The 14,282-nt window shown below is 42.0% G+C and overlaps 1 protein-coding gene across 3 annotated transcripts in view; it reads left to right on the top strand.

The window, feature by feature from the left end:
• Positions 1–4,657, top strand: part of LOC130356315 (myosin-binding protein H-like) — a 229,518-nt gene extending 224,861 nt beyond the window's left edge. For all 3 annotated transcript variants that reach the window (XM_056557634.1, XM_056557636.1, XM_056557635.1), the window contains exons 10-11: positions 969–1,000; positions 4,506–4,657. In XM_056557634.1, coding sequence (XP_056413609.1) covers positions 969–979 — 11 coding nt within the window. In that variant the 3' untranslated portion in view covers positions 980–1,000; positions 4,506–4,657. The remainder of the gene's footprint in view (positions 1–968; positions 1,001–4,505) is intronic.
• Positions 4,658–14,282: the final 9,625 nt, after the last annotated feature.

Below are 14,282 nucleotides of genomic sequence, written 5' to 3'. Positions count from 1 at the left end.
CTTTCATACCACTTCTTACATACAGACAGACTCCAGCGCCTTTACTGTTCATTCTATCCTTGCGAAACAATGTAAAACCCCTGCAGATTGACAGCCCAGTCATGCGAGGAGTCCAGCCATGTCTCAGTGACCCCAACTATATCAATATGTTCCTCCAGTATCAAGGCCTCAAGCTCCCCAATTTTATTTGCTAGGCTTCTGGCATTTGTGAACATACACTTTACATATCCATCCTTTTTATGGTAAAGTGAGGGATGGCATTACAACGGACAACTAGTCGCGCAAAAAACAAGCCCTCATACTAGTCTGTGGATGAATATATAAAAGAGTTATGATTTTTTGAAGGCAAGGAGTCCTTAAGGCCCAAATGGGCTGAGTCCTTAAAGGGGTACTCCACTGGAACACATTTTTTTTTATTTTTTTAAATCAACTGGTACCAGAAAGTTAAACAGATTTGTAAATTATTTCTATAAAAAAAAATCTTAATCCTTCCTGTAATTATCAGCTGCTGTTATGATCCACATGAAGTTCTTTACTTTTTGAATTTCCTTTCTGTCTGACCACAATGCTCTCTGCTGACACCTCTGTCCATTTTAGGAACTGACCAGAGCAGTATAGGTTTTCTATTGGGATTTGCTCCTTTGCTCCTACTCTGGACAATTCCTAAAGTGGACAGAGGTGTCAGCAGAGAGCACTGTGGTCAGACAGAAAGGAAATTCAAAAAGTAAAGAACTTCCTGTGGATCATAATAGCAGCAGATAAGCACTGGATGGATTAAGATTTTTTTATATAAGTAATTTACAAATCTGTTTATTTTAAAAAAAAGTTTTCCAGTGGAGTACCCCTTTAAGGGGTTAAACGGAAATCCAGTCGTAAATGAGGGACATAATGTATATTTTGTATTAATGATTTTTTCATGTTCTTCCCCTTAAGAGTAAATCATACATTTATTTTTATTTTTTCTCTAGTGGCACAATAAACACAGACTGTTCAACACAAGGTAAGTAATGAAAAAGAATACAGGTGGGGTTGGAGATTTTATTAAAGGGGTACTCCTGTGAAAAAAATAATAATAATCAACTGGTGCCAGAAAGTTAAACAGATTTGTAAATTATGTATAGAAAAATATTGCCCGGACCTTCCAAGGTAGTGTGATTTAATTGAATAAATAATAGATAACTGGGTCGTACTCCAATAATAATTCAATGGTTATTTATTTAAAATGTATAGTGCATTACTCCTCACAGGGCCCTTGTGAGAAAAAACACATATAATAGATATACAAAATTAGATATATAAAATTAAAAATATTATAAAAATATATCACTGGCATATAAAATAGCTCTATGTAGATGAATTCATATAACGTCTTTAGGATATTGTAAAGGTATAAATGTCCTTTTTGTGTGGCAATTATAAGTCAAAGTGGATACTCTGTTACCGGTCCTGAGTGATGTGACTCTGTCAGCTCCCGTGCCCGGATGGCGGTCAGCGGTCCTAGATAGTGCTGTGGCTTTAACTCTCAAGGTCCAGGTGTTATGCGGTAGTGGTCGTCCCAGGCTGGTGGCACTGGCAGGCGCCGATGGTGAATTCGCCGGGAGGCCGTGCGCTAGCAAGCGCCGATGGAAAATTTGTCAGGAGACCAAGCGCTGGCAGGCGCTGATGGTATCGATCTCCTCACCGCTGGACTTGGAAGCCGGAGACTACACGCTGGGTAGATGGAGCTTGCCTCGTGTAGATGGCGTGTGACGTCAGCTTGAGCCGGAGCTGACCAGGTAAAATCAGGACCGGACACTAGTCTAGATCGACTAATGCGTAGGGGATCCACAATGTGATGAATTTGCTCCGTAAGCTAGAGCTTAAGTTCATGGAGAGCATAAATGCCAGTGAGCAAGATTAGTGCATAAGACTAGACGCGTTTCAGGGTTCTCAAATACGACCCTTTCCTCAGTAGTCATGACTACTGAGGAAAGGGTCGTATTTGAGAACCCTGAAACGCGTCTAGTCTTATGCACTAATCTTGCTCACTGGCATTTATGCTCTCCATGAACTTAAGCTCTAGCTTACGGAGCAAATTCATCACATTGTGGATCCCCTACGCATTAGTCGATCTAGACTAGTGTCCGGTCCTGATTTTACCTGGTCAGCTCCGGCTCAAGCTGACGTCACACGCCATCTACACGAGGCAAGCTCCATCTACCCAGCGTGTAGTCTCCGGCTTCCAAGTCCAGCGGTGAGGAGATCGATACCATCAGCGCCTGCCAGCGCTTGGTCTCCTGACAAATTTTCCATCGGCGCTTGCTAGCGCACGGCCTCCCGGCGAATTCACCATCGGCGCCTGCCAGTGCCACCAGCCTGGGACGACCACTACCGCATAACACCTGGACCTTGAGAGTTAAAGCCACAGCACTATCTAGGACCGCTGACCGCCATCCGGGCACGGGAGCTGACAGAGTCACATCACTCAGGACCGGTAACAGAGTATCCACTTTGACTTATAATTGCCACACAAAAAGGACATTTATACCTTTACAATATCCTAAAGACGTTATATGAATTCATCTACATAGAGCTATTTTATATGCCAGTGATATATTTTTATAATATTTTTAATTTTATATATCTAATTTTGTATATCTATTATATGTGTTTTTTCTCACAAGGGCCCTGTGAGGAGTAATGCACTATACATTTTAAATAAATAACCATTGAATTATTATTGGAGTACGACCCAGTTATCTATTATTTATTCAATTAAATCACACTACCTTGGAAGGTCCGGGCAATATTTTTCTATACATATTTTGTTATTTTTTGCAGCTGTGGTATAGTTGCATGCCCTGTTGACCTCAGGCAGTGTTCACACATCAATTGTGAGCTGCACTTGCACCTTTTTTTTCTTTTTCTTCAGATTTGTAAATTACTTCTATTTAAAAATCTTAATCCTTCCAGTACTTATCAGCTGCTGTATGCTCCACAGGAAGTTGAGTAGTTATTTTCAATCTGACCACAGTGTTCTCTGCTGACACCTCTGTCCATGTCAGGAACTGTGGGTTGCAGTGTGTCCTGCGATGCAGCAAAGGACTAAAGTGCAACATGGTCACCTTTGGCTGTGCCTCTTGTCTAGTCCTAGCCTAATAAGTATTGAGCCTAGCGGAGAATAATCTAATAGACATCATTATCGTAATGATGTGATGCAAAAAAAAATGTTTCAGTGTGTGCAACATTGTATTGAATGGGAATACACGCTTTAGTTTATACTGAATTGTGGGATGCATTTCAAATATGTCAGAATAAGTAACACGTCACTAATTCCCTATGTATTTATCAGGAATATGAAACAAGCATACAGGACACATCCATTACGGCAATTAAAAATATGCAGTGCATTTTTTCCCCCTTTGGGTATGTTCGTATAGCATTTTTCCCTGTAGCAGAAAAATTTACATTAATGGGGTACTCCGGTGGAGAATTTTTTTTTAAATCAACTCGCGCTTGAAAGTTAAACAGATTTGTAAATTACTTCTATTAAAAAATCTTAATCCTTCCAATACTTATTAGCTGCTAAATACTACAGAGGAAATTCTTTGCTTTTCGGAACACAGAGTTCTCTGCTGACATCATGAATACAGTGCTCTCTGCTGACATCTCTGTCCATTTTAAGAACTGTCCAGAGTAGGAGAAAATCTCCATAGCAAACATATACTGCTCTGCACAGTTCCTAAAATGGACAGAGATGTCAGCAGAGAGCATTGTGGTCCCAAAAGAAAATAATTTCCTCTGTAGTATTCAGCAGCTAATAAGTACTAGAAGGATTAAGATTTTTTTAATAGAAGTCATTTACAAATCTGTTTAACTTTCTGGCACCAGTTGATTTAAACAAAAAAGTTTTCCACCGGAGTACCCCTTTAAAATAGGTGACTAAATTAACGTTGGATTTCAGTCGCGTGTTTCTCTTGACTGCTTTTCAATACCGATCATGGATGCAGATTATGCCCATGTTTTGGGCAAATAGATATGTCATATCTACACATAAAACAGTTTTTCTATTTACACAAACATATATATTTACAGACACCTACTGGATATGTATATACAAGGGATTAGGACCAATGCAAGTATGAAAAAGTGTTTTACCATTCTGTGTGTGGTGACTGCAAGCAAAAGTAGGTTATGGCAAGGAAAGACCAGATGAGATCTGTGTATAAAATAGATGAGGTGTACTGTGAGGCGCAGACAGGGTATTCCTGGGGTGATCTCAGAGTGAAGAATAGATCCTTCATCCTTGACTCTAGGCAGCTGGGTATAGTTGGAGAAGAGGAAAAGAACAGCATATAGCTGTAACATCAAAGTACATAGGCAAATGTCTAGAGTTTTATTTAGGTGTTGGAAAACCTTGTTAAGATTTTTTTTACTTCTGGTTATGATGCATTATAATAAAGTAGAAAAAATATTTGATTTTACTGACTCATTTATGATACTGTTTTTTTTTTTTTCTGTTTTAGGATGGAAATCTTGTCAGGACTTGTGTGTTTTATCTAACATCCCACTCTGTCAATATGTATTGATAGCTTTTGAGCTACATAAATGTGTTGTATGGTCATGCCTCTAACTGTATTCAGTCTGCAAATAAAATATGTTGGCACAAAAATGTGGATCATCTTTTTCAAACTGTGTGTACTAGATAATTACCATATCATCTGTTGCCATACTCAGCTTATTGTTACATGATGTATTATAACTATACCAATCTGTTTGCAGAATTTTTTTTTATAATTTAGAGAAAAATAACAACTTCGGGACCTCTGTGAAGCCCATCGCATGTGTATTACTATGGGGGGCTTGCACATGTGACAGATATGCTGTGCTATTTTCTTTGCAGGAGATTTGCATGTAAAACTTTGACAGCATAGTACAGTAGCAGCAAAGTTTGAGAGTTGGAGAAATATTATACAGATAAAAAAAAATCGACATGGAACAGACTTTAAAGAGTTTTCCCGGGATTTCTGATTCTTTGTATGACAGACAGCAAAGTAAGGCCCCTTTCACACTGCCATTGGGCCCGTCAAGAAAGGCTGTTAAAAAGTACCTGCCACCAAACAAAAATTTGAATATATTGTTCCTTATGTAATTATAAGACACTTTGCTATTTACTTGCATTAAAATTCTCAACCGTTATGTTTTTAATGTGAATGAAAAAACGGCCACTAGGTGGCTCTGTTCTGTTCCCTGTGCAAGTCAAACAGTTAGTTTGGTCTTCTCCTGGCCTGGCAGGAGACCAAACTCAGGAAGTGTGTGCAAGGCATGGCGAGGCACAGCTCTCGCAGGCTTCAGTGATGATCCGCCTGCTGGGGAAGGCCCACTTTCTCCTACTGGGAGCTCACACAATGTGAGCAAGTGGAAAGGTATTATACAGACCTTTTTAATGCTCAGAAAATAATTTTTAAGGGCAGGAGGGGTGTTAGGAGTAGTTAGGAAATATAATCTGAGTTAGTTTAGAAAATGGGGTTTTATGACAGGTAAAAAGATGACGCAAGCAGTATTTTTTTCTCCCACTATTCTCCCCGGCCCCCCCTGACGGGCGTCCCACTGCCATGTCATGACGGCAGTGTGAAAGAAGCATTAGTGTAGTTACTTATATACTTTGCTTACCTGTGATTGGTGGCTGGTATCAAATTTCTTTGTCTTTTTTCCCAGGAAGTTCATTTTCTGCAGCCTACAAAAAGTGTTGTCCTGGACTTTTCCAAGGTTGCTGTGCAGCCAGAGACAATACATCACAAGTCAGGTGCAAAAAAGGGGCTTGTTGTGTGTGAAGCCGCCCCCCCCTAATGATGTTACTGCATGCCAGGGGCAAAACTATAGTAGCAGTCACACCAGGGCTCTGTGCCTAAGGGGGCCCCAAAACACATCTGCCCCATAAGAGAGCAGTAGTATATTTGGCATATGGGGCCCTTTTGCAGATTTTGCATCGGCGCCCAGAAGCTACAAGCTACGCCTCTGCTGCGTGCATTCATCTTCACACAGATGCACAGCGTGTGTGTCAGTTTGTGCTGTGCTGTAATGGGTTAGGCAACCGATGTGCGGAAGGGAAGTCACCCCAACCTTGAAACAAATGATACTGGAGATTGTAGTCTTAGTCCACAGAAACAGGAAGCAGCCAGTTCCCAAAAACAAGCCAGCAGGGTGGTGAGGGACACAGGACACAACCATTTACTACCAAGCCAAGTACAGATCATTGGTCATCATGTCCAATACTTTATGACACTTAATTACTATAGTCACCTTATGTTGGATAACCTCTTTATCTACACAGCATGTCAGTTTATGTTGTGGATACTCAACATAATGCTGTGTATTTGTTGTGAATTTTACCTAAGATTGTAATAGGTAAGTCAATCCCCAGTGTTTTGTTATAGAAATGATATGTATCCACAGCAAAGTCAGTAAATGTAGATTTGAAATACTTTTTTTTTTTTTTTTTACACTCCACACTAAAATTCACAGCAGCAATTCCACAATTATTCTGCCCCAAAATCTACACAATTTGGTAAAACCTAAACATTTATTTCCCATGTGCAGGCACCATTAATATTCTATAGCATTATAAATGGAACTGAAAAAAAAATGTTATATGAAAAAATTTGCCCTTTATAAAAAAAAAGAGAAAAAGTTTCACCTTTTTAACTACACAGTGAATAGTAAAATAACAATATAGTTTGTAAGTGAGAAAAGAGGTGTAAGTCCATATAGTCTAAATAAATTTAATGATCCTTCTCCAGAATCTAGTAATGATAACACTTAGGCCAGAAATCCAGGCCTCTTGTAAACTCTTAAAAAGTTTACAATAACAACTTTCTTCTTATACATAGAGGATGTCCCTTTGTATTGCCCCCTGACATATTTATACATAGTCATTAGGTCACCCCTAAGCCATTTTTTCTCTAAACTAAAAAACCTTTATTTTGATCATCTTTCTGGGCATGCCCAGATCAGTTTTTGTTTTTTACTTTTGTTTTTTAACCATCTCAAGCTGTAATACAACTTTATGTACCAGTGCCAAAACTGTACATAATATTTAATGTTTGGTTTGATGAGTGGTTTATGAAGGTGTAGAACAATTTAATGTGCCCCTTTATTTTATTTGCCTTTGCAACAGCTGCCTGATACTGGTTTCTACCGTAAAATTTACTGTCAACTACAATAACCAAAGTGCTTTTACAAGTTAGCTTTACCCAGTATTTTTCCATTAAGAATGTAATCTTGGCATGGATTATTCTACATATTTACTTCCTTTAGGCTACAGAGGAGCATGCCAATATTACTAAGTCACGGTATGGTGGTACCTAGTTAATTAATCAAATGAAAAAGCATCCAGCACCACAGAGTATGCTCAATTAAATGTCCAATGATAAACATAATGCAATCCATCCACCCCACTGTGCACTAATGATCATCCAGTGGGTGCATTTATTCTATTGTATTTATCGTTGGACATTTCATAAAGCAAGTGGTCTGAGTATTATCTATGTGGTGCCTTATGAGCTAAGTAACTGTTACTTTAAAAAAGTTTACCTGAGGTGCTGCCTACACCAGTTCATGATGCCACTGTATTGTGTAAAGCTTGAACTTGTGGATGAACCTTTATGCAATAAGGTGTGTAGTTTTTGCATGTTAGTATAATTCAGTTACTTAGATTTAGATTGATTTAGATTTACTGATCACACCTACAATAATGAATATTTTTAGAGCAGCACATTTTAGCAACACACATAATGTACTTTATGCTTTAATACCATTTACGTATTTTTGTGAGCTGCATATTCTATGCTGGACGAGATAATGGGGGACATTGTTATACACAGGTTTTGATGGTGTAGTTGGAGTATGTGTATGAGTGTGCATTACATTTATTAAATGGTGCAGGGCATGTGATAAATATGGGGCTAGTACACCTTTTTAGGAAATTTTACTTCAGTGCACCACTTTGTATGCTTCCCTCTCTGCCACTTTTCTGTGGCTTTTTTAACCCGTGGGACTTTCTACACCAAGTTTTTTTAAGCCAGTTCTGGGCTGGTGTATGTTTTTGGTTTATTTGAGGGCTAAAATCTGTAATTTTCTTTTTTTTTTTTAAAGTCGCACGTGATAAATCTCTGACTACCGCAAAGTCAAAATGCTAAAGTGTGTACCTAAGTCAGTTTAGTCGAAATTACTTTTTACAAATGTGCCAAACATGTGCCAAAGTTGCACTGAAAACCTGTGTGCAAAAATCATTAATTCCACCCCAATATCTCTATTACACATTTCTAGAATACTAAAGATCTGGTGGACAAGCCCCCCACCCCAAAACACTAAGGCAATGTATAACACGTGTTGGGTCTGGCAGGGAGTTTGGTGTTTGTTCTGTGCAAAAAGCCATTAAATCAGTGGTTCTTAACCTGGGTTCGGTGAGTCAGTCCCGGGGGTTCGGCGGGGGAGGTCGCAACAGGACAGGCAAACCAAGCAATTGCTTGGGGCCCCGAGCAGAGCCGGTGTTTGCCCGTCCTATAGCGACGGGGCAATTCTCCCCATCACTATTAAAACCCTGCGTGAAGTTTAAAAACGCTGGGCCGCCAGGACACTGACATCCCGTGCGTGCGCCCATGGAAACTAAGGCGCCGAGAACCGGAGGATAGAGAAGGAGGAAGACACGCGCTGGCCAGCTTGGTAAGTGACCAGCGGCACGTCATCTTCGGTGCTCCAACCACCGGTCCCGAGACCTACTGCTATAGCCGGAGCGGTGAATATGTATATGTATATAACACTGTATAAGGCTGGAGGCTGTATGTCTGTGGGGGAACACTGCCTACATCAGTGGTCTTCAACCTGTGGACCTCCAGATGTTGCAAAACTACAACTCCCAGCATGCCCGGACAGCCGTTGGCTGTCCAGGCATGTTGGGAGTTGTAGTTTTGCAACATCTGGAGGGCCGCAGGTTGAAGACCACTGGCCTACATAATGTGGGGGAACACTGCCTGCCTAATGTGGGGGAACACTGCCATTGTTGCGAAAATGACATGAGAGTGACACTTGACAAGGTAACCTCTTAAGGACCCAGGACGTACGGGGACGTCCCCGCACCCTGGGCTTTAAGGAGCCAGGACGTCACCGTACGTCCTGGCGTTTTCCGGTCCCTGCCGCGCGCCGGGCAGAGATCGGAACCGGATGCCTGCTGAAATGCTTCAGCAGGCATCCAGGGCAAACGCAGAGGGGGGCCATGTAGGCCCCCCATGTCGGCAATCGCCGCAAATCGCAAGGGAAATCGCCCTTGCGATCTGCTGCGATACTGGGCTGATTGGGTCTCTGGGACCCGACCGCCCGGTAATTTTGCATGATCCCGGCTGTCACAGACAGCCAGGACCATGCTAAAGAATAGGAGCGAGGTGGCTATTCCCTGCGATCCGTCGGTTAACTAACCGACAAATCGCAGGGGGGGGGGGGGCGGTTATTTCCTCCTGCCCGGCCTCTTGAAGTCCGGAGAGAACGAGAGGAAGACCGGAGGATGCGGCGGGGAACGGGGGAGTGCTGGGGCCCGGCCCCAGTGCTTACCTCTTACCTCGTCCCTGAAGACCCGGATCCCGGCGATGAAGACGGCAGCGGCGGCGACAGGTGAGTTGATCTTCAGCCGCGGTCGGGCCCTTTACAGCAATGCACGTCGCCGTAAAGCGACATGCATTGCTGTAATGGGACCCTATATACTACAACTCCCAGCATGCCCAGACAGCCCTTGGCGTCTGGGCATGCTGGGAGTTGCAGTTTTGCAACTTCTGGAGGTCCACAGTTTGGAGACCACTGTGCCCTTCCAGCTGTTGTAAAACTACACATCCTCAGCATGCCCTTACTGTCCAGGCATGCTGGGAGTTGTAGTTCTGTAACATCTGGCCCTTCAGATGTTGCAGAACTACAACTCCCAGCATGCCTGGACAGTTTTGGCATACTGGGAGTCGTAGTTTTGCAACATCTGGAAGGGCACAGATTGGGAACCACTGTATTAGTGGTCTGGAAACTGTAGTCCTCCAGATGTTGCAAAACTACAACTCCAAGCATGCTGGGAGTTGTAGTTCGGCAACATCTGGCTCTAAAGATGTTGCCGAACTACTACCCCAGCATGTCTGAGAATGTTTGGGAGTTGTGGTTTTGCAACAGCTGGAGGCACACTGGTTGGGAAACATTGTCTGTTTCCTAACTCGTTGTTTCCCAACCCGTGTGCCTCCAGCTGTTGCAAAACTATAACTACCAGCATGCACTGATAGACTGTGCATGCTGGGAGTTGTAGTTTTGCAACAGCTGGAGGTCCCCCCCCCCTGTGAATGTACAGGGTACATTCACATGGGCAGGGGGCTTACAGTGAGTATCAGGCTGCAAGTTTGCAATGCAGCAAATTTTGCGTGGCAGCTCAAACTCGCAGCGGGAAACTCGCTGTAATCCCCCGCCCGTGTGACTGTACCCTACAAACACTACACTACCACAAAATAAAATAAAAAGTAAAAAACACTACATATACGCGTACCCCTACACAGCCCCCCTCCCCAATAAAAATGAAAAACGTCTGGTACGCCACTCTTTATAAAAGAGCCTCCAGCTGTTGCAAAACAACAACTCCCAGTATTGCCGGACAGCAGTTGACTGTCCAAGCATGCTGGGAGTTTTGCAACAGCTCCACCTTAATAATGATAATGGGGAGGTTGTCACAGGCGATCAAGAGAAGGCGGAGCTACTGAATGGGTTCTTTAGTTCTGTATACACTATGGAAGAAGGAGCTGACATTGGCCAGGTCAGTGCTGGTAACACATCATGTAATGTACTGAACTGGCTTAATGTAGAGATGGTACAAGGTAAGTTAAGTAAAGTAAATGTAAGCAAATCTCCAGGGCCGGATGGACTACACCCAAGAGTTCTTAGAGAGGTAAGTTCAGTAATATCTGTACCCTTGTTCATGATATTTAGAGATTCTCTGGTGTCTGGTATTGTGCCAAGGGACTGGCGCAAGGCGAATGTGGTACCAATCTTCAAGAAGGGCTCTAGGTCTTCGCCAGACAATTATAGACCGGTAAGTCTAACGTGCATTGTGGGTAAATTGTTTGAAGGACTTATAAGGGATTACATACAGGAATACATAGGGGATAATTGTATTATAAGTGATAGCCAGCATGGGTTTACTAAGGATAGAAGTTGTCAAACCAATCTAATTTGCTTTTATGAAGAGGTGAGTAGAAGCCTTGAGAGAGGAATGGCTGTGGATATAGTGTTTCTGGATTTTGCTAAAGCGTTTGATACTGTCCCTCATAGACGTCTGACAGGTAAGTTAAGGTCTTTGGGTTTGGAAATTTTAGTTTGTAACTGGATTGAACACTGGCTCATGGATCGTACCCAGAGAGTGGTGGTCAATGATTCATACTCTGATTGGTCCCCGGTTATTAGTGGTGTACCCCAAGGTTCAGTACTGGGACCGCTGTTGTTTAATTTATCAATGATATAGAGGATGGTATTAACAGCTCTGTTTCTATCTTTGCAGATGACACCAAGCTTTGTAGCACAGTACAGTCTATAGAGGATGTGCATAAGTTACAAGATGACTTGGATAGACTAAGTGTCTGGGCATCCACTTGGCAAATGAGGTTCAATGTGGATAAATGTAAAGTTATGCATCTGTGTACTAATAACCTGCATGCATCGTATGTCTTAGGGGGGATTAAACTGGCAGAGTCACTGGTAGAGAAGGATCTGGGTGTACTTGTAGATCACAGACTACAGAATAGCATGCAATGTCAGGCTGCTGCTTCCAAAGCCGGCAGGATATTGTCATGTATCAAAAGAGGCATGGACTCAAGGGACAGGGACATAATACTCCCCCTTTATAAATCATTGGTACGGCCTCACCTGGAATATGCTGTTCAGTTTTGGGCACCTGTCCATAAAAGGGACACTGCGGAGTTGGAAAGGGTGCAGAGACGCGCGACTAAACTAATATGGGGCATGGAACATCTTAGCTATGAGGAGCGATTAAAAGAGTTACAATTGTTTAGTCTTGAGAAGAGACGTTTAAGGGGGGGGATATGATAAACGTATATAACTATATTAATGGCCCATACAAAAAATATGGAGAAAAACTGTTCCAGGTTAAACCCCCCCCAAAGGACGAGGGGGCACTCCCTCCGTCTGGAGAAGAAAAAGTTTAGTCTCAAGGGGCGACACGCCTTCTTTACCGTGAGGACTGTGAATTTATGGAACAGTCTACCTCAGGAACTGGTCACAGCAAGAACAATTAACAGCTTTAAAACAGGATTAGATACATTCCTGGAACAAAATAACATTAATGCTTATGCAGAATTATAAAATCTCATCCCTTCCCCAATATCGCGCCACACCCCTACCCCTTAATTCCCTGGTTGAACTTGATTGACATATGTCTTTTTTCGACCGTACTAACTATGTAACTATGAGGCACCCTGTTTGGGAATCACTGGCGTAGAATACCCCTAATTCAGGCCTCAATTGCGCATGGCGCTCTCACTTCGGAGCCCTGTCGTATTTCAAGGCAACAGTATAGGGTCACATATGGGGTATCGCCGTATTCGGGAGAAATTGCCTAACAAATTTTGGGGGTCTTTTTCTCCTTTCACCCCTTATGAAAAGGTGAAGTTGGGGTCTACACCAGCATGTTAGTGTAAAAAATTTATTTTTTTACACTAACATGCTGGTGTTGCCCTATACTTTTCATTTTGACAAGAGGTAAAGGGGAAAAAAGACCCCCAAAATTTGTAATGCAATTTCTCCCGACTACGGAGATACCCCATATGTGGGCGCAAAGTGCTCTGGGGGCGCACAACAAGGCCCAGAAGGGAGAGTGCGCCATGTACATTTGAGGTGATTTGCACATGGGTGGCTGATTGTTACAGCAGTTTTGACAAACGCAAAAAAAAAAAAAAAACACATGTGACCCCATTTCGGAAACTACACCCCTCACGGAATGTAATGAGGGGTGCAGTGAGAATTTACACCCACAGGTGTCTGACATCTTTGGAACAGTGGGCTGTGCAAATAAAAAATTTTGGACAGCCCACTGTTCCAAAGATCTGACAGGCACCAGTGGGGGGTAAATGCTCACTTTACGCCTTGTTACGTTCCTCAAGGGGTCTAGTTTCCAAAATGGTATGCCATGTGGGGGTTATTTTGCTGTCCTGGCACCATATGGGCTTCCTAAATGCGACAAAAAGCCAAATATGACTCCTTCTCTTCTGAGCATTGTAGTTCACCCATAGTACACTTCAGGTCAACTTATGGGGTACCTTCATACTCAGAAGAGATGGGGTTACAATTTTTTGGGGGGTATTTTCTGCTATTAACCCTTGCAAAAATTTGAAATTTGGGGGGGAAACACACATTTTAGTGAAATTTTATTTTTTTACATATGCAAAAGTCGTGAAACCCCTGTGTATTAAGGCTCACTTTATTCCTTGTTACGTACCTCAAGGGGTCTAGTTTCCAAAATGGTATGCCATGTGTTTTTTTTTTTTGCTGTTCTGGCACCATAGGGGCTTCCTAAATGCAACATGCCCCCCAAAAACCATTTAAAAAAACGTACTCTCCAAAATCCCCTTGTCGCTCCTTCGCTTCTGAGCCCTCTACTGCGCCCGCCAAACACTTTACATAGACATATGAGGTATGTCCTTACTCGTGAGAAATTGGGCAACAAAAATAAGTATACATTTTCTGCTTTTACCCCTTGTAAAAATTCAAAAATTGGGTCTACAAGAACATGCGAGTGTAAAAAATGGAGATTGTGAATTTTCTCCTTCACTTTGCTGCTATTCCTGTGAAACACCTAAAGGGTTAAAACGCTGACTGAATGTCATTTTGAATACTTTGGGGGGGGGTGCAGTTTTTATAATGGGTCATTTGTGGGGTATTTCTAATATGAAGACCCTTCAAATCCACTTCAAACCCGAACTGGTCCCTGAAAAATGGTGATTTTGGACATTTTGTGAAGAATTGGAAAATTGCTGCTGAACTTTGAAGCCCTCTGGTGTCTTCCAAAAGTAAAAACACGTAAATTTTATAATGCAAACATAAAGTGGACATATTGTATATTACATCATTATTATTTTTCATCAAATTTTGGGATTTTTCACCAAGAAAGGATGCAAGATACCACAAAATGTTACCACTATGTTAAAGTAGAATATGTCACGAAAAAACAATCTCGGAATCAGAGTAATAACTAAAAGCATTCCAGAGTTATTAAT

This window comes from Hyla sarda, chromosome 2 (assembly GCF_029499605.1).
Source record: "Hyla sarda isolate aHylSar1 chromosome 2, aHylSar1.hap1, whole genome shotgun sequence".
In the NCBI taxonomy this organism is placed as follows: Eukaryota; Metazoa; Chordata; class Amphibia; order Anura; family Hylidae; genus Hyla; species Hyla sarda.
Note: the sequence above shows the minus strand (reverse complement) of the source record. Positions and strands in the feature narration are given on the sequence as shown.